The sequence below is a fragment of the Trichinella spiralis genome (assembly GCF_000181795.1).
Source record: "Trichinella spiralis strain ISS 195 chromosome Unknown Scfld9, whole genome shotgun sequence".
Lineage (NCBI taxonomy): Eukaryota > Metazoa > Nematoda > Enoplea > Trichinellida > Trichinellidae > Trichinella > Trichinella spiralis.
The window spans coordinates 5993723-6019883 of NW_003526948.1; the positions used below are offsets into that span (position 1 = coordinate 5993723).

Consider the following 26161-nt stretch of genomic DNA (forward strand, 5'->3'; position numbering starts at 1 on the left):
GTGAAAAAAAAAATGGCTGCAAATGGTGCGCTCTGTGGTGTGCCGTTAAATGTGTAATGCAGTTGAATTTCACGTACCGGTGATTTAATTGGCTTGTTAAAGAAGAAAGTAAAAATAAATATTTTTTTGTCGCTTTACTTCAAGTTCTGGATGAACAATTGCTAAATTCGGGCAGTGTAAGTTTTCCACGCAGACCGTGCAAAGTGCGCATAACCGGTTCCTCATGGAACACAACTGACGTCCCATAAAATTTCGGCCATCAATTTAAGCAAACTCCTCAGGGCCTACAGTAGCTCGCGATGCACGTAAGCGAAATTTATCGAAGAAAACACCACGCCCTTCATTGTCTCATACAGTAAACTGATAAAAAAAATTATCGCACTAGAACAATTACTTCAAACATGCCACAACTTTCACAAATTACAATTGCCATTCGAATGTTCTTTTTGGCTAAATGAAATTCAAGAAATTTAATTAAAAAATTTTAAATTTCAACTATTTCAAAATACACGTTGGTTGAACCAAAAAAATAGTTATGACTTTTTTTCAATATTCAGAAAACATTTATAAAAATTATGCATATATTGTTATTGAGTGTGAAGTGCCGAATTTGCCTTGAATGTTTTATCTGCCAACTGATTAGCAGCTTTGTTTTGTGAATAATACATTGCAAGAAATACTGTTACACTTTGAAAAATGTAACAGATTTGAATAGCAATTCCAAAACTAGTACCGTTCCTAGTGACAACGTGAAATGCTTTACTAAGCAATACGTGTGAGCTAAAATACAGCGTAAGAAATATTTTTAAATTCAAAATAATGATAAAATGCTTTGTTTCATTTCAAAAAAATTTTTTTTATAATGTATTAATTTTAAAAATTACAATTTATCTGTATTTATACAATGAAATTCACACGTTGAACATTTCGTATGCAATTATATTTCATTTTATATTTTAAAAACATACATTTTTTATTTTTATTTTAAACAAATCACTGATCATTGAACTGAACAATTAACACCAACTTCATCATTCTTAAATCATACTGTAAATGTGCACCTTTTATTTATTGGGCAGTTGTTGTTTATCATCTGGTTATGAGATGTGTAGGGAGTGTGAATCTGCGTGAAATGTTGGTATCTTCTTTTTCATAATAAATTTTTTATGTTTATTATTTTTTGTAAGCATCCGTGTGCTTTTACATATGCTTGAGCTGTAAACATTTTCTTTTTTATCGACTTTTCACAATATAAATTGAAATATAATTATGAGCAGGATAAAAATTTTATGTACATGTATATAGATGCGCTTATTTTCAAAAATTGTTTTTAATATGAAATGTTTAAAATTAAACTTTCAGACTGAGAAGAATTGACATGTAATGACAGTTTGAGCGAACTTTCTTGGAATGGAGTTAGTTGTGGCTTTTGCAATTGCGGTTCTTACTATAATTTTTGTTGGCTCTGTGGTTGCGTTGGGTTTGATATGTCGACATCGCTTTTACGCGAAGCAGCTGGACGAAAAGCCGATATTGAAATACTCCAAGGACGAGAATTCAGATGGAAAGATGGCAGCCCATTTTGGAGAATTTGAACTCGATGATGTTTTGCAGCTCAGCCCAAACATTGGTGAGTTGTGAGCGTGTGATATTTATTTTCTTTTATGCTTAAAATTTTTTTAATTTTACACTTTGAAACAGTGTTGAATTCTACATCCCATCTTCGAATGTTTGTTCATGCATGCGTTGTTTATTAACCCAGTTTGTGCAGCAAGCACACTGCGCAAATGTTAGTTTGACTGTCCTATTTTAATTTTTTCAAGCTGCATTTATGTTGTTACATTTTTTTTTCTACACGAACAATGCCAACGTCTGTAGCGAGAATATAAATTACTAAAGTTGCATTTGCTTAAGTTTGGATGTTGTAATTTGGATTTAGTTTAGTGATTAATGCGTATTTAATTTCACTTGTTCAAACATTTGAGAAATAAGAGGTTGTTCAACTGCAAAGGTTTCATGAAAGGTCAAGTATTTGATTTATATATATATACATATTAGCTGAACAAAAAACTCTGGTTGGTTGTATTTATTTAGTGAAGAATATACATAAAAATTTTTACATCAGAAGTAAATATTCAGTTTGAAGCTAGTGATAAAATGGAGAAATGAAATTAAACTGCCAACATGTGCAATGCTTCCTTGATTGTGTGTGTGTTGACGTCAATGCACGTCAGGAGAATAAAAAGTAGTTGCTGAATGACCCCCCCCTTTTCACAATCGCCACCATTCCTTGAATTGGTGCTTTTCAGTGACGAGCGTTTATTGCTGATGTATGGCATTCGTTGATTTTTATGTTTTTTTCTGTTTTTAGAAAAAATTTTGAAAGAAAAAACATGGATGTATGATACAAGTGGCTTGGTGGAGCATTGTTTGTCTATACTGCGTACTTGTCATTGGATGACTGATAAACTGAGCGGCCTTTCATTCAGTCCTGTTCATGGTAACCAGGTGATAAGTTGTTGTTAATTTTAATATATATATATATATATCAGTAAAGTGTATTTTAATGGGATATATTTGTAGGCTGTTATGGACGAAGTTCGCCTGGCTACACGTCGAGTGATGCCCCGAGTGGATGATCTTGTCCGGGCAATGTACAGCTTCAATGGAAAAGGCGTACAAGCGACACTGTTAGAAGCTCGGGCAGCTGCTCTCATATTGGCAACCAATAATTTGGTGCTCGCTTTTCGTGCCGCATATCCAACTGCTGTTGAAAATGTCGAATGGCTGCGAGTTGCTTTGTCCGATTTGGAGATGCATCTGCAACAGCTGCGAGAAGCATCGCAAAGTGAAGAACTCCAATGCCAACAATTGAAAGATACCAGTTCAACTTCTACTCCAATTTGACACTTATCCGCAAAAAAATAATTTGTTTTTTATTGTTTTACAAAATTATTTTCTTTAAAATACTTTTGACTTGTGTTTTACAATCTGCAATTGCTGCAAATTAACAATGCAAGTTTCGCTTTAAGAAAAAAAATGCTTTTCACATATATACTCTGTTCACACTGCAGCCAGCAGTGCGTTATGCAAATGCAGATGTGCAGTTTGTTTGTTTGTTTTTATTTAAATTTTCAGAAATATTTATTCATTATTTATTATTATGTTTCTTTTTGTAGCGTAAGCGGGTTCGCTGAATACTGTTTGAACAATAATTTTCAGCTATTTGTTTTCAATGTATGAATAAAATATATCTGTTCCAAAATAAATGATCATTATGATTATCATTATTGCTCTGCAATTGCGAAACAATTATTTTGCAAATTTACTTTTTTTTAATTTTAACATTAAAAGTTTTGCAATTGAGATTTTTGATTCTACGAATGCCGTTTGCAACGTTGGCAATTGTTTTTGGTATACCTGCTTGTGGAAAGACGTCCCTTTGCAAACGGATAGTAGACTTTTTCAACGCAGACGAATCCAATCGCTCGGATATTCATGTTGTGCATATTTGTTACGACGAAATTCTTGAACATGCCAAATTATGCACAAATCAGGTATGAAAAAAGGAGACAATTTTCGTTGTAGTCGTCAATTATTTGTAGTGGAAATCGATGAGAAATATGATATTGGATTCTGTTGACGCTGTTGCGGTTGGTTTGAATTCAAAAGATGCTTATGTGAAGCCAGCTGCCGTAGATGCGGACATCTGGAACAAAATTGTCGCTTTGGTTCCAAATTTCGATGCTACGTGGAGCAAAATAATTTTCCTCATCGACGACAACATGTACTATCGAAGCATGCGCTTTTCGTATTATCGTCTTGCTCGCAAGCGTGAATTGCTTTTATCATTTCGTCCATCCATTGTATATGGTAATTGAAGAAATATGCAAATTTCTTTTTTCAGATCAATTCGGCTTTTGTCAGTTGTACATGCAGTGCGATTTGGAGCGTGCTTTGATTCAGAATCGTGGTCGAAAACCGGATGCCGTCGTTTCAGATGAGACGATAAAAAGAATGGCCGAAAAAATTCAAATACCGGCAGAAAAATGGGAAGAAAACAGCTATACTGTAATTGTGGATAATTCTGACAGTGAAGTTCACTTATCCAAGTTTGATGACAATTTTTTTTCTCCAATCAAAATTCACCCTTTCATAAGTGTAAACATGTTTAATAATAGAATTGGTAATTTTTTACTCGAAAGTTTTTCAAAATTCTTGCCCGAACTGAGTGAAGATGTGAACAATGATAAGGTAAGTTTGCAGGAAGAATTCTATTCCAAATTTCCATAATTTATTGTTAATACAATATTGTAGATGACTTATAATATCGAATCGTGCACAAATCGTATGCATCGTCTTGACTTGCTTCTCAGGGGGATAATACATCAAGAAGTGGAAAATAAACTTTCTCACAGTGAGTAGAATTTGTTTGTTTGTTTTTATTTCTTTTAATTTATTCATTTTTATTGCTTTTATGTTGATATTTGTGTTTTCAAGATGAATTAAAAGAAAAGAAGTTATGGTTTGGTCGTTTAAGTCGGGCAAAGCAAAGTTTGATGAACATGGCCAGAGCTGACATCAGTTTGGACGAAAATGACGTGCAGATGTGGAGAATAATGCTGTTAGATAGGGCTGATTTGTTACGATGATGACGAATTTTCCTTTTGCAAAAATGTTTCAAATCTTAGCTCTTTCTTCTTTCTCTGCAATTTATCAAAACAGACATACGCTTTATGACATATTACCTTTACAGCTTGCACATGTGTCAACTGTGAATAATAATAATAAAGAAACTTTTTTGTACAATCTCTATACTGATATTTGTTCTGTGGCATAAAAAGTTATCGACTAATTTTCCACATTCCGTTTTACCATTGTTAATGTTGCAAGCAATTTGGCGACATTGCTTGTTGCTGGCTAGTTGTGTTAGCTTACGATGATATAAGCACAATAATTGAACTTTTAATGTCAACACAGCGGCTCACAGGCAATTTTTTTCCTGTCAAAGATACATTTTTGTTGAAAAGCGAACAAATGTATACGTTGGGAAGAGTTTTTTTTTCTTTTGTCTGCATGTAAAAGTCAAATGCATCATAAAAACTGTTGAATAATGATGATTCAGATTTATAATTTTCAATTTAAATGAAGAAAAATAAAATGAAAAACTGACATTTAATTAAGGAATATTTTAATAATCTATTAAAAGAAAAGAAATAATCAGCAAAAATTGTATATATTTCATGTAGTTGGTGCTTTAATATCATAAATCAAGCGCATACATTTTCATCGCATGAATGATATGACCGCTACTGTTATGATAAAAATCAATAAATTTCCCGAATACTAAAATCGATAAAATAAAACTTTATACTTTGAAATAATGAAAATTATTTATAATTTTAATTAATAAAATATCCTGATAAAATGTTATTTCACAAATTAAACAGAAATAATAAAATTTTAATTTTACAATTCACTGTAAACAATATGCAAATCATGCATGCATAAACTAAGTATTGAAATAATACTTAAAGTTTAATTAAAAATTTCCTTAATATTACATTTCTTATACGTTTTATGCTTTTTTGAATTTTTTATTTAATCAATTGCCATCATTTTGAATTCATAATTCGTAAAATTACAGTACACCAACTCGAATAGAAGAATGTTAACATTTCGATTTGACAAAAAGTTTCCTTTAGCATAATTTTAAATTATTAATTAACTTTTAACTTATATTTTTCCCAATAAATTCAGTTTTCTGAAATGAATTTTGAATACGTATCAAAAATTATTCCTGCGTATCATTTTGTAGTCTGAGACACGTTGGACAATCGTCAAGTCAGTCGAGTTTTTTGTTGCGGTCGAAGTGCTTTTCCTTCTTTTGATACCTCTCCTTTGTGCTAAATCAATCATATGTTTGCGTTACTTGTCATGCTGTGGATAACGAATCATGCAACTACAACAGAAACTGCCGGAAAAATACTGGTACTGGTTGATGGTATGCATGTTCGGGAAACACATTCGGCATATTTTGAACAACTGAAAAGTAAGTAGCTCATTGGTGATTATTACAGTGCGTAACATTTCAATGTAGAGCTTGAATTTTTTGAAAGACGCAACCTACAGGCGAATGCCATATTATTTTTCGTTGTAAATGTTGTTTGCTGTTAGATCTGGGCTTTGAAGTCACCTTTCGCATGGCCGATGATCCGACGTTGGTGCTGTCGAAATACGGTGAGCTGTTGTATCATCACATTGCTATATTTGCTCCGTCAACAATTGGTATGCCAAGATATTTATTTTAATATAGAAAAATTGAATCAGTTGCGCTGAAAATTGAATATTTTTAGAATTTGGCGGGGCAGTGAACGTTCCCGAAATTGTTGACTTTGTTGATCACGGCGGAAATGTTTTGGTAGCTGGTGATTCACGAATTGGTTAGGATGGTTCAATACGATTCTGCTTGTTGTTGAATACTGATGCACAAATTTGATTATTTTCATTTCTTTTTAGGACAAGCAATTGGTTCTTTGGCTGCTGAATGTGGTTTTGAATTTGGTGAAAACAGCACTGCCATGATCGACCATTTCAACAAAGATGAAGCTCTCGACAACGGTCATCACACGACTTTTTTTGTCAATTCAGAAAACGTTGCTGAAGCGGATATCATTGTGGAAAAGAAGAATTTAGCTCCAGTTGTTTATCGAGGAACAGGGTACAATTGACGATATGATTGTGCTGTTTCTCAAGAAGAAAAAGTTCTCTGATTTTTTAGGCTTATCAGACATGAAAACAATCCGCTTACGTTGTCAATAATGCACGCTCCACGAACGGCTTATGCACGATCACTCGAAGGCGAAGCAGGAATGGTGAGAAACTGAAGTTTTGCTTTGCACGTGAATTAAATTTATGCATGTGAAGTGAAATTATTTGAAATTATTTTTTTTGCCGCTTTACTACAGTCGAACGTAATTTTGCAGGTTGGTATTAAGGTAATGACCGAATTTTCACAATATAGAACATTTTCAGTTTTATGCATTTCCTGAACATTGTTGTTACAGTAGGAAAATATGTGGTGATTTTCTTTTTCAAGCATTTGTATTTTCTTTTTTTTTATCAATTCGAAAATTGTTTTGCTTGTATGTTGTAAAAATTCTGATTTAAACAATGATTACATTGGCAACAAATTGAAAATGTAAAAGTTGCATGTTTTCGTAGAATTTTGTATGTACGTAGATATTTTGTTCAACTTGTTTGAACTGAATAATCTGTGGGTGGTGGTGAAATTAATTTTGCAGTTATATGACAAAGTTTGAAATCGAATTATTTAATAATATTTTATTTCAGGTTAACAGAAAGGCGCTTTGGCGTTTAATTGGAAATAACGCAGTTCTCGTTGGCGCGGTGCAAGCCAAGAACAATGCTCGCGTTGTTTTCACTGGATCGTTGGACATGTTCTCTGATGAATTTATCAATAGCAACTATGTCCAAGAAGGAGGGAAAAAGTATGAAATTGATAATGAAATACGAATATGCATAGCTTTTGTGCTATTTTTAAATGGAATTTATTTTAAAGTAGTTTTTTTCTTGTTCATTGAGAATACAAATAAAGTTTTTCTTCAGAATTGTGCCAACTGGCAATAGGGATTTTGTCAAAGCAATTAGTGAATGGGTTTTCAAGAGGAAAGGTGTGCTTCGAGTGAAGTCAATTCGTCATCATCGATCTGGTGAACTTCTTCCACCGCCCGACTATACAATCATGGATGGTGTTGTAAGTGTAGAAAATTTCCAATTTTGAACACAGTTATTGTCATTTTTGTTTTCAGGAATACGAGATTGAAGTGGAAGAGTTGAAAAATGGTCTTTGGGTTCCGTACACAGTGAACGATATGCAGATGGAGTTTGTTCGCATTGATCCGTTCATTCGAATGACAATGAAAAGCAAAGGTATTGTTCAATTGAAAATTGTGTTATTCACTCGTGAGAATTTAATAATTTGTTATTATTATTATTATAAGCTGGTAAGTATAAAGCGAATTTCAAAGTGCCGGACGTATATGGAGTGTACAAGTTTTTGGTCGACTACAGTCGCATTGGATGGACACATTTGAGAAATGTTACACAGGTTTGCCAAATTTTTCGTTTGGTTGTTTATTTCTGAACACGAATAATCATAATCATGTTGTTGTTTTTCAGGTGTCCGTACGACCATTTAAGCATTATCAGTTCGAGCGCTTTGTTCCATCAGCTTACCCGTATTACATATCCGCATTCACAATGATGCTGAGTGTGTTCGTTTTTTCATTTTTCTTTCTCTATCATCAAGATGTGAATGTGCAGAAGAAGAACAATTAGATGATGAACGAATCGGGTTGAACGAGAAGTGTTTTAATACAGTTTCGGTATTGCTGAATGATATACATACATAAATACATACATACATATTTATATGAATAAATGAATACATGAATTGACATTAGTAGAGTTGATTTGAAATTGAAGGGGAAAAAGACAGAAGTCAAAATATTGAAATTTAAATAAAATACGCATCGATTTTTGTTTTTCCATCTTGACGATAGATGCATTGCAGAATATACATACAGTAATTGAACGACCGCGTACAGACGCGGAGGAGGAAGGTACTGAAGCTGTACGAGTATTGTGGGCGTGGGCGTGTCACAGTGATGTGGTCTGTTCGTTGCATTGTTGCGGATCAGGCACTACTGGCGTGGATGAGGACGACGACGACGAATTGGCGTTGCTGATGTAAAAGCTGAACGGACAGCCGATCGAATCGTCCGATCCGGGTTCAGCGTAGACTTGGCTCTGGGGGCGCATGTGGCTTCGGCGCCGTACGCCTTCGTTGAAGGCGCTTTTCATCTCGGCGACGGTGAACATGAGCAGCTTGTTCCAGCTGAGACAGTCTTTGCTTCGGCATATGTCGCTGTAGCCGGTGATGCTGAGGACGATTTCATTTTTGATCATCAACCATATCGGCGCCTCGAAAGTCACCTTCCTGTTCAAACTGTGCCGCTGGCCCAGACCTCGTATATTGTCGACAGCTTGTTGCCAGTCGGCCGGGTCGTCGCTGACGCACAACAGCTGGACCAAGTTTTGCCAAAAGTCGGCGAACCGTTGGCAGAAACTCCTGAATTTGGCGTCGTTCAGCAGATGCTTGCCCGACAAGCTGTGGAAGCTGGTCGCTTTGGAAAAAGCCGGACAAGCGACCAGTATTTTGGCGAACAGCCGCTGTGCCCAGAGGGTGTGGTCGCCGATCTTTTGCCAAGTCTGCCGAATTGCCTGTCTGTCGTTGTCGTTCAACTCCAAAACTTTGCCGGTCGTGAAGCTTTCCACACGGAGCATCTTCTTTTCACCGTTTCATCGCCGGATTTTATTATGAAAAAATTATTTCCCACGCGCCACTCGGAGCAATTCACTGAAGAAGGAGAAGAGAAAAAAAACCAAGAAAATACTACTTAACACAAGCAAAAAAAAGATAGAAAATAAACGGTGAAATGTGAAAGAGGTTGAATGCAAAGATGACAGACAGACAAATAGAATGGAATAGGATAGAAATAGAAGAGAGAAGTGAAAGAGGTGAAATGCTGTTGCTGAGCAGGTTGGTTGGTTGCATAGTGATCTGGCTAGCTTGGGTAAGCTTGCTTGGAGAGATTGAGAGAGAAGCGGAAAACAGAAATGATCGTTCTAATCAAATCCAATTAATGATCCGTTGCGCAATAATTCAAAAGCGATTCCCTCCCCCCCACTTGCCTGCCTGCACGTGACGACCGGCCAAGATGGGATCAGAATTGACCAGTATGGCGGCTTTTCTCCTCATTGAAACACAACTCGGCCGCATGCATCATGCAACGAGCGGCTTTTTCTCACCTCGGCCAAAGGCGAACAAGAACCAAAGCGAAACGCTTGTTTTGTCCAATCAGGCCGGCAGATGTGCACTGGCCTCAAGGTCGGCGAAACAATTCTTCTTTCAAACGTCACTTCAAAAGCATCTATCTCCCAATGGCCAAATGGACCGTCACACTTTGATGCATTGGTTCGCTGGTATTTCTTCTTTTTTATTTTTCATACGACAGCAAACATTTCATTTCAAATAAAAATTTCTCTTCGATGTTCAAATTGTCACCCGAATTTAAATTATACATGCACGATAAATGTACAAAATAATACACGTCAGAATGAATAAACAAATATAAATAAATAAATATATATATATGTGTGTGTGTGGGTGTAAAATTGATTTAATTTTAAAATAAATTCCAAATCCACCAGCAAAAAATCACTTGACACTCCAGGTACTTTCCAGTGTTATATATATATATATATATTATTTGTTCTTTGATAAATACTTAACTGTGAAAATAATGAATAAATCAACTGTACAAATTCAACTCATTACTTCTTTGTTTATTTGTATTTCTGTTCACTAACAACTTTCAACAGATGAAAAGAGTAGAAGAGATTTTTGCATAATTATTACTGTTGCTTGTGCAAAAAGTGCAATGAATATGGAAATGTTACTCACCACCGATAAGATAGCAGCATGGAACGGATGGACGGCCGGAGATGAAGCCCGCTTGTGAAGATGGACCGTTTGTTGAATCTATCTATCACTTTAGTGCCGGTGTTGAAGTGCTGTGTTCAAGATGTCGCTGTGACGTTGAACAAATGCAGAAAGAAAGAGAGATGGAGAGGAAAGATGGAAAGAGAGAGAGAGAGGAAGAGGGAGAGGGAGAGAATGAGCAACACACACACACACACACAAAGAGGGGGAAGAAAGACAAGCAAACAGAAACACAAATTGCAGATATCGCTCGCTTTGCTCTGCCAGTTTTTTGGAATCTGCAAATGCTTAAGCTTTCTAGTTAATCTAATCAATCATAGTCATCTGCATAGGTCATCAACGAAACACAAGACATAACATAATCAGTTGGCCGTATCAAGCGTGCGTGCTGTTGTTGGCTTTTTATACAACTGCAGAATAAAAATGAAAAATGAAATAATAAGAACAGGTTGTTTCGACGAGAAAAATTTGTTGAAAAAAAAAATCAGATTTTTAAATTTTCCGATCAAAATCAAAGCGAAAATTGCCGTTGAATGTGAATTTTCTTTTTTTTTTTTTTGTTCCAAACCAAACATATAGAAATATTTCTAAAAATGACAAATCTACGTCATTCATACGAGGAGAATATTTGTTTAATGATTCGATGTTCAATTTTTGATGAAACTTGGAATCAGCGGCTAATTTTGCAGTTGTTCCTTGTTCACTTGTTCATAAAGAGAGACAGATATGAGAGGGGAGGGATAGATGTGGCATTTTTGCCGCTGGCAACAATCGAAAACCAAAAACACGCCACGAACAAACAGATCAGGGAACATATTCATTTTTCAGACGCTGCCGTCGGTTGACAATTTGGAAAATTTTTTTTCAAAAATCCAACTGTCGTGTGCAAAATTTGAACAATGCACCACAATTCGGCTGCCTGTCCGCTTCATGTCAATTTCTGCAAGCTCGAACAAGCAACACAAGGGGGAAAATATGCGCCAATGTTCTCTTCACAATTGAGCGTGAATCAATTGCCAAATCGCTTTTCCACCACCCTAACGCCACTGATTTTGATAACTTGAAAAACATACATACATACAAACAAACAAACAAACAAACACGTGAAATGTGCTTGTCATAGGAGGAGGAGGGAAAGTGTTTTCCATTTTGTTCGTTTCTTCATCTGTAGAATTTCGACGAAAATTTGGAAAATCAAAAATTCACTCTTACAATAAAAGGAAAGAAGAGAGAGAAAAAAATATTCATTTTGATTCCAGAATTGGAAAATAACGAATAAAATTTTGCCTGTTGGAATTTTTTTTTATTAATAAATTGCTAAAACGGGCACTGAACTGTGACCACGACAGCCGGACGGATGTCGTCCATGCAGTTCTATTTTTCGATAGTTTCTACTTCGATTGAATAACGTACTTTTTCCATCACCTCTTCCAAATCGATGTACTTTGGACCTTGAGCGATTTCATTCCGAACGCACGATTTCATACAATTGTAATACTGCTTCCATTCGTTTACGCATTTCAAAATTTTTTTATCGCATATTTCAACAACTTCTAAATAAAATTCTTCACAGAACACTTGTTCACAATTTTGCAAATATTCAACCAGAATCTGAAGTCGAAAACCAATTCATGTACAATATTGGAAAAGTTCAAGTCAAAAAATAACAATTTCATTTTTCACGGTGGCAAAATTTTCTTAAAAATTATCATTTCCAATTTAAATTTAAAAAGTGAAAAAAAATTAATTCAAATACATCCAATATCGAATAGACGAAAACCTGGTATTCGTCAAATTGTTCATTTATAATAATAATCATTATTATTATTATTATAAGCGGACGACAACCGAATACACATGCCAAATTTATAGTGGGATATGTTATTTTCAATTTAATTTTGAACACAACTTGATTAAATTACTACTGTTCCACAGACAATTAAAACTTTTATGGCGACGTTTTATTTATATTTCTTGCGACGCTTTGCACTTGCCATTTGGGTATTAAATTCCAAATAAGAGATCATTTGAAATCACTAAAATTACGTCATTCTACTTTCAGACCGAATAAGAAGAAAAAGAGATATAAGCAAGTGTAAATTGAACTTTTCGCACCACAAAAATTGTCTCCTCCTGTATTCATTTTCTGACTTAATTCAGTAAACAATAATAATTTATGAAAAAATTCATCTTTTTCATTTTACAATATTTCAATATTTTTTATACAATTAACATTTTATACATTTAACAATAATTCAATTCAAGTCAGTATTCAGTATTTCATTATTGTAAAATTGTAGAAAAAATTAACGCTTACTTCATCAAAACGTGCACCATTGGAAAGTACAATTATAAATACAACAACGTGCACTACCACTAGCAGCACATCCATTAACGAATTAATTCACCGTTCACCAACAGCTGTTGCTGCACGTTCAATATACGTGTGTTTGCACAGTATAACAAACAGTTCGACTGTTCATTTTGGAATATAGTTTGATGCAAATCTGCTTGAACGTACACATCATTTTAACAATCGTCGTTTCGAACGATGAATAAATTCAACAGCTCTCTACATGTAAACAACATCTTTATTATGGCTGCATCTCCAGTTATTGTTAATAAAGGTTTTCAATGATCCTCCTCACACCAAGCGGCAATACTTCAAACAGCTCATGTTAGCCACATTCATGCAATGTTTTCAGGTAATATTACCGCGGTCATATATTGGGCTGAGTAAAAATGTCAACACAATAATAGCTTACTTATTAATGGTCTACATTTACATATATACCTATAGGATGGTAACCTATTGTGAATCTTATTCGATGATAATTTTTACATTTCATTCATTGTAAATATGTTGTTATGTTTGAAAATATTGTAGAATAAAAAACAAATTTTCCGTTATTACATAGCAAGCAGAAGCAATTTTCATTTCGTCAATACTAATGTTGTTGTTTCATCAAAAAAATTCACCTCAAATCGTTTACATTGCATTTGGTATACATTTATTTAACATATTTCCTTGTACAGCTTAGCTTATTTGAAAGTAAAAATGGAAGGCATTTAACATGATAAAAAAAAGAGAATGATCCGTTTCTTAATGCTGATATTTTATTTACTTTTTATACAAATGATTTCATATGGTAAAGTTAATTTTATCACATATTCCATATATCATATAAAGCAATATGAAATGAAATGAAATGAAATGTGTGAAGAAAATATGGTTTCAACAGCTTTCACATTGCATTCAATTATCATCTGCGAAATGTGAAATGCAAAAGACCTGCTGTTTACAAATGTAAATCATAAAAAATTCATAAGAATTGAATGGTCGTAAGTGGAAATCTATAGAATCAATTCATTGATAAAGCACACAATAGGTTTTTGGTGAATCTTCCATTCTAAAGTCTAGATTTCAACAGCTCCAAACAAAATAAATATTAATTAACGTCAGTTAATATAATTTAATGACAACTTGGCTTTTACAGTCCATTGTCATTTATAATAATTGTATGGCATAGTTAAGCAATTAAGTTGATCGATAATATTTTGCAACATGCAAAGTGAAAAAGATTACAGAACAAGAATTGAAAGTCCCCGTGCATTACACTTTTCAGCCGATTGTAGTGTAATTTTATTTCATAAATACCGATAAATAAATTCAATTAACAGATTGAATTGGATTAATAGAAAAGAAAGAAAAAAAGAAAAAAAAGACAGCTATTTCGGTGTTATTATACAATGGATGGTCGAAATCTCACCTAAACTATTGTCACAATGAAATAAAACTTTTTGAAACTTGTCAATTGCTTTTTTTAACGTGAAGCGTCTCAAATAAACATACTGAAATAATTTCAAAACAATCCTAATAATATGTTGAAGTGGATATTTGTACAATAAAAATTGCATACAATCTGCACAGTATAAATATTTTTAATTTTACAACCTTCTTTCTGCAGCTTGCCAACCAAAAAAATACATCAATTCAACGACGACAGAAAACGAGAAAAAATCTTCCCATGCAAACATAAAATTTCTTCATAATATTTCACATCATATAAAAAACAACTGCTCAGTATTTTATTATTAATTTACTATATAAAAATTAAACGACTGCTTTTGATTTTTTGGAACATTTCTGAAAGCACAAAATACTCGAAAAGTTTCCATTATTAAACAGTTGAATAGAAGAAAAAAATAAGCGTGCGCGTCTTTTGGCTGGCTTTAGTTTTTGGGTTAAAGCTGTTGTTGCACATTCACTGAGATTTTTTACACCTTTACCATTGAGAAAGATTGAAAAATAAAAATAAAAATAAAAAACTGTATTTAATAATCGAAATTGACATTTCGCATACGGGTTTATTAAAAGGTGAAATTTTGTACACGATAATTTCTGATGCTTATTATTTCTTGATGCACCATTGAGCCAACTGTTGAATAATTTGATAACTCGATAAAAGATGTTTTTATATTTCAAAAAAAAATTCATTCAAACAACAACAACAACAAAAATGGGAAACTTTTCAGCACATTTATCAGTTCAAAATTATTAAAAGTAAGTTTGGAAAAGTGGAATTCACTGAGATGCATGAAATTGAATTAAAATTAATTCATGTTAATCAATCGTTTGTACATATCTTTCACTTCTAGTAGAGCCCGACCATTTTTGTCGCTAGCATTGCTATTTTCATGAAATTATTTCTAAACGTCGTTTCAGAAAACACTGACAAAAAAGTGCTTTAGGGAAGATAAATCATGCATTATCAATCGAATGCTAAAAGTCGGTTTTAAACAGTTGGTCTTTTTTAAATATTGATTTTGCTGTTCTAATGAAAGTGAAGCTCGTCGGAACCTGGAACTACTGTTAATCAATAATAAGCCATATAACATAGATGAGTGATTGCAAATAGCCAAGCACAATTGCCTTCATTTTGCCAATAGCAAACGGTTAGGCCTATTTGCTGAACAAAGAATTTGTGTTAGGATGGAATGGATAACTTATGGATCGACATCAGAGGCACTACTGTTCACAAGGACTGCTAAGTGGTCTTTCCGCAGACAGAACTAATTAACAATTTGGAACTTACTGAATTAAAAGATGGCCATATATTAACTACTTAGGCAAAACTTTTCTTCACATTCGCATCATCTTGCAAATGAAGTGCTAAATTTATAATTAGCTTCGAATCATTCTCCACATACACACATACACACACACACAGAGAAAGACAGAGAGAGAGAGAGAGAGAAAGAGAGAAGTCATGCACTAGCACTGAAACATTGTGAATTGAGTATATACATATATATATATATAAAGTGAAACATTTTAAATGGGTAAGCCACAGGCCACAACTAGATTGTAATACATATATATATGCAGATAGATATAGATATAGATGTAGAAAAATTTTACTATTCTAATTCTAGAAGTGGACAACGTGACAGTCATGAGTGCCCCAACACAGAAAGAAACGGTATCATTCCGCATGGTCTCATTGTTTATTGTTGGATTAGTAGCTGTCCTTACTAATGCGACATTTCTGTTTCTTCTCTACAGATTGAAAGAGAGAAAAAATTTCTTCTTCTTACAAGGTAAAGTTGAATTTACAATTTTTACAAATCATGAAATACCATTTTTCAAAAATACAATTTAAACTATTCTGATCTGATCTAAAATTTTTGCACGTATGCTTAAAAAATTCATACATTATTTTCATGCTTTCTTTAAAGTATAATATTTAACAATTGCAAACAGCTTCTTAATTTGCACGCATTATTGTAAAAATTTAAACCGTACCGAAATGCTTATACATATTTCAAATATTGCTCCATACTGAAGAGATGCAGATAATTGTACAAGTAGTAGAAAAAACGAAGCTAATAATTTTCACTCGTGAAAATAAAACTTGAATTCAATTGTTTCAAACTAGTGCTGTTTTGCAACCTAATAATGAAAAATGCAATTGCAAAAATTCACATTTCCACATGAACAACAATCACAAACAGCAATAATAAAATAGAACATCTCTTTTGGATTTTCGACAATTAATTAATTAATCAATTAATGAATAATGCCTAAAGCGGGAAATTCAGTACTTTAAAAGTTAATTAGCATAAAATAACATGATACAATTTGAAAGCTTTGACGCACGCAGCATTTAAAAAATGAACGTTTAATTATGAAACATATTCTATTTTGAAACGCAAACTAGATAAATAGAATAAAACATAGATTCATTCATATGTGCTTTATTTTGAATAACTGTTTCATGCTTATTGAATAAGATGAAAAAATTTGACGCTTTATAAACGTATAATCAAAATTGAATTATGAAATTATCAATAAAATATTCTAAAGTTCAACTGTACAGCTGAAATTTATAGAATAATTGTCTCCTGGTATAATTAATGTTCCCATCTCAGATAATACAATTTTTTAATATACAATAAACAGACTGATATTACCTGCACAAAAGCAATGTTCAGTAATAGAAGTAATAAAAATTGCTGCACCTCATTCATTTGTAAGGTTTTTCCTTCTACTTTATAATCAAAATACAATAGAATAGAATAGAATGGATTATACATTTTATTATATACTAAACTGAATTTAATGACAAAGTTTAATTTCGTTATAGTTGTTTTTCTTTAATTTATTCTAATAGGTTTTTCATCGAACATCAAGTGATGAAATTCACGGTGAAAAATTAATTGATTTGTAAATTTATTTTTTTCAAATTCAATTTAATTTTTGAATTGAAATTAATAATAATAATAATAATAAAACAATAATAAAATATCAATTTTCTAAAAATGTTGGCAAATTTTTTCAAATAATTTATAATCAAAAGAAATAATTTTAACAAAAAAAGCTCGAAATATATTTTGAAAAAATTCAAAAACCTTCTTGATCAATTATCACAGTTGGAGAAAACTGGCAATATTAATAAGTTAACAATGGGATGAACTTCTTGCTCTCTTATTGTTTGTTTTTATTTTATTATTAGTGAAATTTTAAGTAAGTATTCATTTAAATGCATAGAATGTCAGTAAGTAAATGCACGATTCTTTCAAAAGTTTGTCTTATTAATTTATATTTATAGTGCACATTTGAAATGCATAAGTTCTTCTTATGGGATCGTCATTGTTAGAAAAATGAATCCATTACAAAACTAAAATTATTTATTGCATAATTTGTCAAATATAATTAAAGGCTTCACTTTTCAATAGTATAATGTAATGGATTAGTCAGAATAGATAAAATCGTTAAAAATTTCATTTAAACACAACCAACAAATACTCCCGCGTGTTACTACTACTCTTTTGATATTTCTCAATGAACTGGATTAGTACGTGATGATTTAATAAAAATGGATTAACAAATAGAAATGTCGTGAATTGTATTAATTTTGAAATAAATTCTCCCAAAATGCATATTAATCAGTACTATTTAAAAAATCATAACAACACAACCTGCCCTTCATGTTTTTTGTACATAATCAATATCGGTTAGCTAGTAGTATTGTTGTAGAAGAATGATACGCTGATGAAACAGTTCGCCTTTTGTTTTGCAACGAATGAACATCTATTATCTGCTTTTTATTTCGCTATTCGAATTTAGAAATTAATGCCATCTCGACATTATTAATAAATTATTGTAAATAATTGCACATATGCTTCTATTTATTTATTTACTTTTTTTTTCTATTAACAAACTCTACTCGGCTAACAGGGAACAATTTCCGTCTATTTGAATGATAATTTATTTTACAGTTTACATGCACGTGTGTACAGTAGAATACTCTAGGATATGTGAATTATGTCCAAGTTGAAGCGCATAGTTGATCATCCGCAGCTAGTAGTCACAAACATCACCACCTCTATTCAACGACTTTATAAAAGTAGCTGTATTCAACTTGTCGTGTGAAATGCATTCAAGCTCAACAGCCAGAAGGCATAACTGAGGAATAATTAAAACTTAATGAACTTTAATTATCGACAGAGAAAGAGAGAGAGAGAGAGAGAGAGATATGGGATGGCAAAAATTGAATTTTCTGTAAATCATTACTACTGTTAATGAGAAATGGTCATTTTTTGTGCAAACAATAAATCGCAGATAATAAATTTATCGTGACAATATTGATCACGTTATGAACAAATAAAAATGAACGAATAATTTCAACCTGTTATTATTAGGAAGTCTATTAGGAAAAGTTCTACTGGTAAAATACTCCCCTCCCCCCCCTCCCCTATGAAATAACTCGTTTTGATTTTATTTTTTTTCCAGGATTTGCATGGGGCAGTGTGGTGAACGGCCTCGCGGATCTTGTGGGCTTTTTCCGTCGTCTGATTGCAATCCATTCCGAAGCGAGACTGATGACTCGATTCCAGTGCCTCTTGCAAGGGGTGAATTTGATGCCATTTTTCGTCGGCGAAACCGTAGGAACGGTGAGCATATTTTTCCTCTGCTCAGAACGATTTTTGTCCATTTACAAGCCGTACCAGTCGATCCAAGCGACCAGCTCTGTGACGAGAAAAGTCGGTACTGGTACAATATTGTCGTTGGCCGTGTTCACAGTGGCCATTTCGTTTTACGTTGTCAAAGTCGAAGGTGACCAGTACGTCCGGTCGTCCTGCTTTGGTAACGAAGTTCTGGGCAGACTTTTCTACGATATCCATTACACTTTGAATGCCTGTATTGGACTGGCAACTGTACTGTTGTACATGGTCACTTTTGCTCTGATAAAGAGGAAAACACGAAATTCCATCGGTGCCGTGGCCGATATACAACTACGTCGTCAGGTCGTAGTGACCAAAAGATTGTCGTCGTTGTTGTTGTCGACATTCTTGCTCCAAGTGGTGCCGTTTTTTTTGCTCGCTTTATCCACTTGGAGTGAAAGTCTGTGGAAACCGTTGATCAGCGTCACAATATGGCCACGTGGAATTGGAATGTCCATTTATCCGGTAGTGTTGATCGCTGTTCAGCCGGAATTACGTCTCGAAGCGGCGAGAATTTTTGGAAAATTTAAAACCAACACCGCCTCTCAGGTCTCTTCGACAACAACGCAACAAGTGCAATAGTCGGACTAAGGTCGGTTTGTTTCTCCAATCCTCTATTTTTCCCCTATACCAACCACTGTTTGGCCTTGATTTCATTTCTACATTACGGGTTGGATATATTTATTATTCCAATTTCAAACGCTTCGCCTGATAAAAAAAGTAAACTGCACAATCGGTAATTAAAGAAGGCTAGTTGCTTGTTTTGTTCAAGCCGGCCGTTGGTCGCAGCAGTGATAAAGTTGAAATTTGATAATCCCATTTTTGAATCGCGTCACTTCAGCAACGCTAATTAATTATGCCGCTACAATGAACGAGCACAGGGGCTCGACGCTCGGCCGTCCAAAAATAGTATTCGAAGAAAATTGTCCGTCCAAAATCGATTTCAGCGACGTTGACAAAATTTTTCATAAAATTACTGCCACCAGTGGTCGTTAAACATTTCAATTAAATTCACTTGTCAATTACACATTTGTGTGTTCAACAAACACCGCAATGCAAAAGTTGTTCCCAATTAAATAGAATAAATTGGTCGGCAATGTTGAACTTCATTTAACATTTGGCATTTAGCGTTTTAATAAAAGTACCACTTCCATAAATAGTATCGAATCATTTATGATTGAATTCGAAAATATACACCATGCTTTATGGTGTTGTTGTTCACTTAATTTCCATTGGATAAAAAAATACAATTTATTTTCAGGGGGGAAGAAGGTGGATTTTCACAGTTGAACGACGTTGATAAAATGTACAAAGTTATATCAAGAAAAAAATTAAAGATGAATGAACGAAAATTCGACGATAGCTTCGATTGAAGTGAACGCATTTTCCATTTTGTCAATTGCAATTAGTTCAATTTACAATATATAATTGATGAGCTGATGAATGGCAATGTTGCGAATGGATTTTTCCGTTCGAACGCAATAATGGTCAATGTTCGATGTGGAAAAGTCGAACGGTAAACGTGGATAAAAGGATAATGGGGAAAAAAATGGCAAAATTACGAATGGGACGACAATTTGGCCAAAATTTGATCAATCAGCAATGTGCAAGATTTGTAAGATGTCCAGTATTGTCCAGTGGCAAGTTGCTGCTTCATCGCCTGGAGCATGGGAACAAATTTCGAATAGAACGTCGAACAAGTTCCACGGACTACGGTCGACGACGTTCTAGCAGCTTGGGCAACGGTTGTACAGGGTAGAGGTTGGATTTTGTATTGTCGACTTTGATGACAACGCCCCTGTTTCATTTCTTCAATCGTAACGGCAATTGACGAATCTTCAACGAAGGATGTTGTACTGTTCCTCTTGTCGTCAATATCCGATCGTTCAATTCGAATAAAACTGAAACAGACCGAATTCAACTTGTTCCACTGATGATTGAACAATTTCAAAAATGTCACAAATGAGACCAAAAATGAGACGTTGGTTTCGAGAATCAAAGATAAAATAGCGCTGGCGTTCCAGTTCATCGACTGGAAAAATTCGAACCACAACGAACAAGGGAACAAGCATTCAATTGTACAATTCAAGCTAAACCAGCGTCGGATCAGTGAAAAGCCAAAAAACAACAGATTAAATACCTGAATAACAAACAACAACAGAGAAGAAGCAGAGCCAGTTGGTCGTCATTTTCGGCAAACATACCAACAATTGATCTATTTTTTGAAATCTCGACAACCAAATCGCCGATCCAATCCAAAGAACAACAATGATCCGACGGCTTCGATTTTCCCACAATTGTCGTCGTCATCATTGAACAGAGAATAAAAAGTCGCATCGTAGTCGTGTCAGTGTCGAAATAATTTTCGGCCACAATTCCGCCGAACCATCGGCCACGCCCACATGTCCCAGTCGACTGAAGACGACCGACCGCGGCCGTTCGTAGTTCGTTCAACAGTAATTCGTGGTCGAAATCCACCGTCACGTTCGACCTCTTGGTAGAACACCAATCGACTAGAATTTTCGACAAGATGGCGAATAAATTTTCCAAAGCCAAATTAACAATCAAATCGTCATTTTGTTTGAAAAAATACACCAAATTCGAACAACCAAATCGACTCCACTCGTCCAGTGGAACCACGTTGAAATCGTTTTCCATTTCAAATAGAACAGCCAACGTTTGTAAGCATCGAATTTGGGCATCGCTGTTGCGGTTGTGGTCGAAAGTATTTCCCTCAGCATTGTCGACCAACATGCCGGTCATGGCGAACATCGACCGTCTCAAATGGGCCAAAACCACCGTCCCGGGGTGACGTTCCACTCGAAAATGTACATTCAAAGCGGACGACCGGTGTAAAATGGAAATTTTACGACAAATTATTCCAAACAATAAACACGGATCCCCAACTGACGACCGATACAATTCTTCGAGCTGAACAGGAAAACAAAAAAAAAACCGACCAATTTATTCAATGGAATAAATTTTTCACCTCGGTGATTTCAAATTACATCGAAATATCCTACTATTGTGTGCTGTGTTAAAAATTGGAAAAAGAAATCAAACCAACCAACAATGAAGAAACATTACAATTGCAAATCACTTCCCTTAACCAATCCCATCCCAGAACATCAATAAGCTGCTTTTTTGAAATAATGTTGAAATTCGATAAACAAAGTGCAAATATATTTCAAACAATCGAATCTTACCCGACAATCAACAACTGGGCAGACAACGGCAAATAGAATACAAATCTGATGCAACAGATGCGGATGCAAATGTTCCAAAAGTGACAACTGAAAAAAGAAAAAAAATTATTTTTTTCAAAATTAATCAACCGCATCATCATGCAAATTTCACCAACTCACTGTATTGGAATCTTCCAAAAGATCTGAACATTTCAATTTGATATTCTCGTCGACACAGTCTTCGGTAAGTTTGTTCAACTGTCGCATACATTCCATTTTGCTTATACTTTTTTTCTCCACGTAACAATTCAAAATTCCACTCAAAATATTATCAACTTTGAACATATTTTTTTTTCAAATTAAAATTGATTACTGTAATACAATGGGTCAATGTAAAAATCAAGTAAATAAATATTCACCTACATACGGTATTTTTGAAAACTGTCGATAATTGGTTTTTTATTGATTCAGAAATTATATTATTTTTTAAAAAAATAATTTTTATTTATAAATTGAATAAAAATATGTTCTAATATTAAAATTACTATATTAATATTTCTCGTGAACTTTACACACACACACACACGCAGACAGATTCATTGTACAATTGAACATTGTTTCATTTAACGTTCGTTCATTTGTTTGTAAATGTTCGAATAATGTTCACATTCGATTACACACCAGTGTACAAAGGATCGAAAAACAAGTTTTCGGAAAAGTAAACAATCCTCTATTTTTGTCGAGGAAAAAAAAATTTTCTTATTTTACTTTTCTTTCATTTTGCATAATTTTTTTCCACTAATATTCAATCGGATTTCAATTTGTGGACAAAATTTTTATGCTCTTTGTAAATTGTCATAAATGGTCCATCTTTATCGGCAATTTCCACTGGCCAAGTGGTCTGCAAGTCGTTGATTTTATCGACAGATTTAATAATTTGAATTCGATTCGATTCGACCGGCCGCAATACTCTGAGAAGCGTTCGACGACTTATATTGTACAGTTTCATCAGTCGCCAATGTTGCCAATAGGTCGGATCACCTTCGTTCAGTTCTCGAATTCGCACTTTTTCTTCTTCGGTTAAAGATGCAAAATCGACTTTCGAATATTTCGCCAACGACGATCGATTGACAACAGTCTGCGGCGAGTCATTTGATTCCGTACAACAATTTTGTCCGAATGTTACGTACGAAAACCAGTTTGAAATGAACTTTGGAAAATGTCGATCAAAAAAAAAAAAATTTTTTTGCCATGCATTTCTGAATAGTCAAAATGCAACAATTACAAATCGATTATATTTCAGAAAAATAAAAAACATATATATATACATGTATATTATAACAGTTCGATAAAACGAAAAACAACTTCTCAACTACAGTACTTTTATTCCAAATCTACATTTTTCCATCAAATTTCAAATGGTGGAATTTATTCATCATTTTTTCGAATTGAATAACCAAAAGCGTCGAAACCATCAACTAAATTTTCCAAACAACTTTCTGTCAATTCGTTCAATAAATGTCGAAGCAACGAACGGTCAAAAGCCTGAAAAAAATAATAAATTATAGGAAAAAAAAAATGAAAATTTCACAATCTACAACAACAACAACAACAACCTCGCATAATGCATCCGCGTTGTCGGCAATGACCGTAGTCAAACTGAGAACATTTTTGTGATTTTCACTAGCCCGTAAAATGTACAACAACATGTAACATATGCGCGGAATGCAAATATTTCGCACCGCCTTTATTTGACGATACACTTCCGGATCTTCTTTGCGATACTGACAAACTAGCCAATCTTTGCCATGCATTCGACGATTCAAAACTTTCTTCATACTGTACGCAGCCATCTTAAACAAATCAACATTTGAAAAAAAAAAAATTTTTTTTTTCAATTTGAAATTTTATCCACAAACATCACTGTGCGGCTGCAAGCTCGTCTTCCAATCTGTAATGTTTTTTCTCCATTTTTGCTTTTTCCTTCGTTCGACAAATTGAAATTCTTCCGGATAAGAAGATTTATTTTCAATTGTTTCTGACATTTCCGCCGTCGGCGGTTTAATCTTATGATAATACTCGGACCACTTTTCAAACTGTCCGTGAGCCATCTGTGAATTAAAAAAAAAAAAATTCAAATTTACCTTCACCTCGGTTGTTCAATTATTTTATTAGTAGCACAACACAAAAAATTTCACTCACAAAATATTCGTGCCAATCTTCTATTTCATTCACCGCTTCCATGTGCTGTTGAACCAGTGGAATATCTTCCAAACAAATTTGCACTTTAGCCCTTTCGATCACTTCTGCAGTCAGCAAAGACAACGCTGTTTTGGCGGATGCAAATTTTTCTTGCACTGAAAAATTCGAATCAACAAAACAAATAAACAAACAAATAAAAATAATTTACATATAAAATGTCGAACAACGTATAGAACATGGATTACAGCAGCAGCAGCGTAATTTTCGTCGATCAGAAACCATTTCAACGTGTCCATTATTGAACAGTCTTCCTTAATAAATTAGATTTTTTTTGTTAATGTTTTTTTTCTTTTCATAAAAATAAAATTGCAAAAAATGCAAAATATCACAAATGTATTAAAACCTGTGAAACAATCCAATAGCTAGAATCGTCCGGATAGAGTTGGCCTTTCGCCAATCGTTGCGGCACGGAAACCAGCGTCGCCGGCGATGTTGGTGCTTTTTGGGCAATTGTTCCATGCAAAAGAAGGCTCAACGTTTCCGACATGTCTATGCCGGCGGTTTCGCCATAATTCAAGCAGGCGTAACGTTCTTCCGGTTCCGTAACATCTGAAATGCAAAAAAAAAACAAAAAAAAACAAAAGATTATCACCACCACAAATCGACCCGAAAAAAACAAAACAAAACATATACCTTGTAAAATTTTCGCATAAATTTCACTTTTCTTCGACGAAGACAATTGACCAATGTAAAACGGTTGCAAAAGCAAATGGCGCCTATTTTTCGACAACACCGCCAAATAATGCTCCACAATAATTCGAAATGGTTCGAACTGAAAAGGAGGGAGAGAAAAAAAAACAATAGATGGAAAAAAAGAAAAAAGCATTAACAAAAAATTCACCTCGTTTTCGATCAATTTCAACTGAAGCAGTGTCAAAACAACGTGGCAGAAAAAGCGGCAAAATTGATCTTTCACCGTCACATCCGCACTGATCAGTTCAATTGCCAACGAACCCTGTTCAACCATATTTTCATATTCTTGCAAAATGAAACGACAAATAATAGACGAAAACGACGCTCGAAATTCATCATCCGTTTCTTGTCTCTAAAAATATTAATTATTAATTAATTTAAAAAAAAAACAAAAAATTCTATCATTTTCCACACTTGATTCGCAATTGAATTGACGTCGTTGAACATTTCACGAAACAATTCAATTTCAATTTGTCTGCTTTGATTATGCAAATCAGCCGACGTGACCACGTTGCCATCGTCCAACCAGTCGGTTAATTTGGCGAAACGATCTTCGCTACGACTCGACGCGCACGCCCACAGATAATCTTCCCACGTGCGACAGCCGTGCAATGTCGAAGACAAATGTCCCGACACGGCACCGTATACGGCCCGTTCCATTGGCGGCAAAGAACGCTAAAAAAATGCAAATTACCAAATCCAATTCCATTCTAATAATCCCTTCCCTTCCCCCAAACAATCGACTGGTGTGATGTTTCGTTTTTCTTCTTCTCACCTCGACAACCAAAGACCAGCAGGTTCGTTTCCACAGTTTACGATTGCCGGTACGTCGAAGCAACGGTACACGTGCCTTGCCATTCGACTGCACATAATGATTGCCCGAATCCGGCACGGCTCCGAGCAAACTTACCGCCAACCAATGCAT

General features: G+C 34.2%; 7 protein-coding genes across 7 annotated transcripts; 5 read left to right on the forward strand and 2 right to left on the reverse strand.

The window, feature by feature from the left end:
* Positions 1-1410: 1410 nt before the first annotated feature.
* On the forward strand, positions 1411-2907 carry Tsp_10562 (transmembrane protein 98). Its single transcript, XM_003372255.1, has 3 exons — positions 1411-1630; positions 2372-2508; positions 2584-2907. The coding sequence occupies exons 1-3, from the start codon at positions 1411-1413 to the stop codon at positions 2905-2907; spliced, it is 681 nt and encodes a 226-aa protein (XP_003372303.1).
* Positions 2908-3039: 132 nt separating this feature from the next.
* On the forward strand, positions 3040-4652 carry Tsp_10561 (putative L-seryl-tRNA(Sec) kinase). The gene is made up of 7 exons (XM_003372256.1): positions 3040-3106; positions 3355-3557; positions 3606-3873; positions 3908-4112; positions 4182-4254; positions 4318-4417; positions 4501-4652. Exons 1-7 carry the CDS (start codon positions 3040-3042, stop codon positions 4650-4652), a joined length of 1068 nt encoding a protein of 355 aa, XP_003372304.1.
* A 1267-nt stretch (positions 4653-5919) lies between these two features.
* Tsp_10560 (dolichyl-diphosphooligosaccharide-protein glycosyltransferase 48kD subunit) lies at positions 5920-9486 on the forward strand. Its single transcript, XM_003372257.1, has 14 exons — positions 5920-6052; positions 6178-6288; positions 6357-6443; positions 6520-6721; positions 6782-6875; positions 7036-7104; positions 7354-7511; positions 7630-7777; positions 7833-7953; positions 8025-8131; positions 8203-8297; positions 8333-8408; positions 8597-8772; positions 8820-9486. Exons 1-14 carry the CDS (start codon positions 5920-5922, stop codon positions 9484-9486), a joined length of 2244 nt encoding a protein of 747 aa, XP_003372305.1.
* A 338-nt stretch (positions 9487-9824) lies between these two features.
* Positions 9825-10607, forward strand: Tsp_10559 (conserved hypothetical protein). The gene is made up of 2 exons (XM_003372258.1): positions 9825-10068; positions 10468-10607. The coding sequence occupies exons 1-2, from the start codon at positions 9825-9827 to the stop codon at positions 10605-10607; spliced, it is 384 nt and encodes a 127-aa protein (XP_003372306.1).
* Positions 10608-18026: 7419 nt separating this feature from the next.
* On the forward strand, positions 18027-19678 carry Tsp_10558 (hypothetical protein). The gene is made up of 2 exons (XM_003372259.1): positions 18027-18105; positions 18885-19678. The coding sequence occupies exons 1-2, from the start codon at positions 18027-18029 to the stop codon at positions 19676-19678; spliced, it is 873 nt and encodes a 290-aa protein (XP_003372307.1).
* A 976-nt stretch (positions 19679-20654) lies between these two features.
* On the reverse strand, positions 20655-22626 carry Tsp_10557 (hypothetical protein). Its single transcript, XM_003372260.1, has 4 exons — positions 22462-22626; positions 22164-22232; positions 21237-22027; positions 20655-20997 (listed from the first exon to the last, which is right to left on the reverse strand). The coding sequence occupies exons 1-4, from the start codon at positions 22624-22626 to the stop codon at positions 20655-20657; spliced, it is 1368 nt and encodes a 455-aa protein (XP_003372308.1).
* Positions 22627-24188: 1562 nt separating this feature from the next.
* Tsp_10556 (conserved hypothetical protein) lies at positions 24189-26161 on the reverse strand. Its single transcript, XM_003372261.1, has 8 exons — positions 26012-26161; positions 25651-25911; positions 25385-25588; positions 25177-25315; positions 24887-25092; positions 24692-24794; positions 24484-24638; positions 24189-24392 (listed from the first exon to the last, which is right to left on the reverse strand). Exons 1-8 carry the CDS (start codon positions 26159-26161, stop codon positions 24189-24191), a joined length of 1422 nt encoding a protein of 473 aa, XP_003372309.1.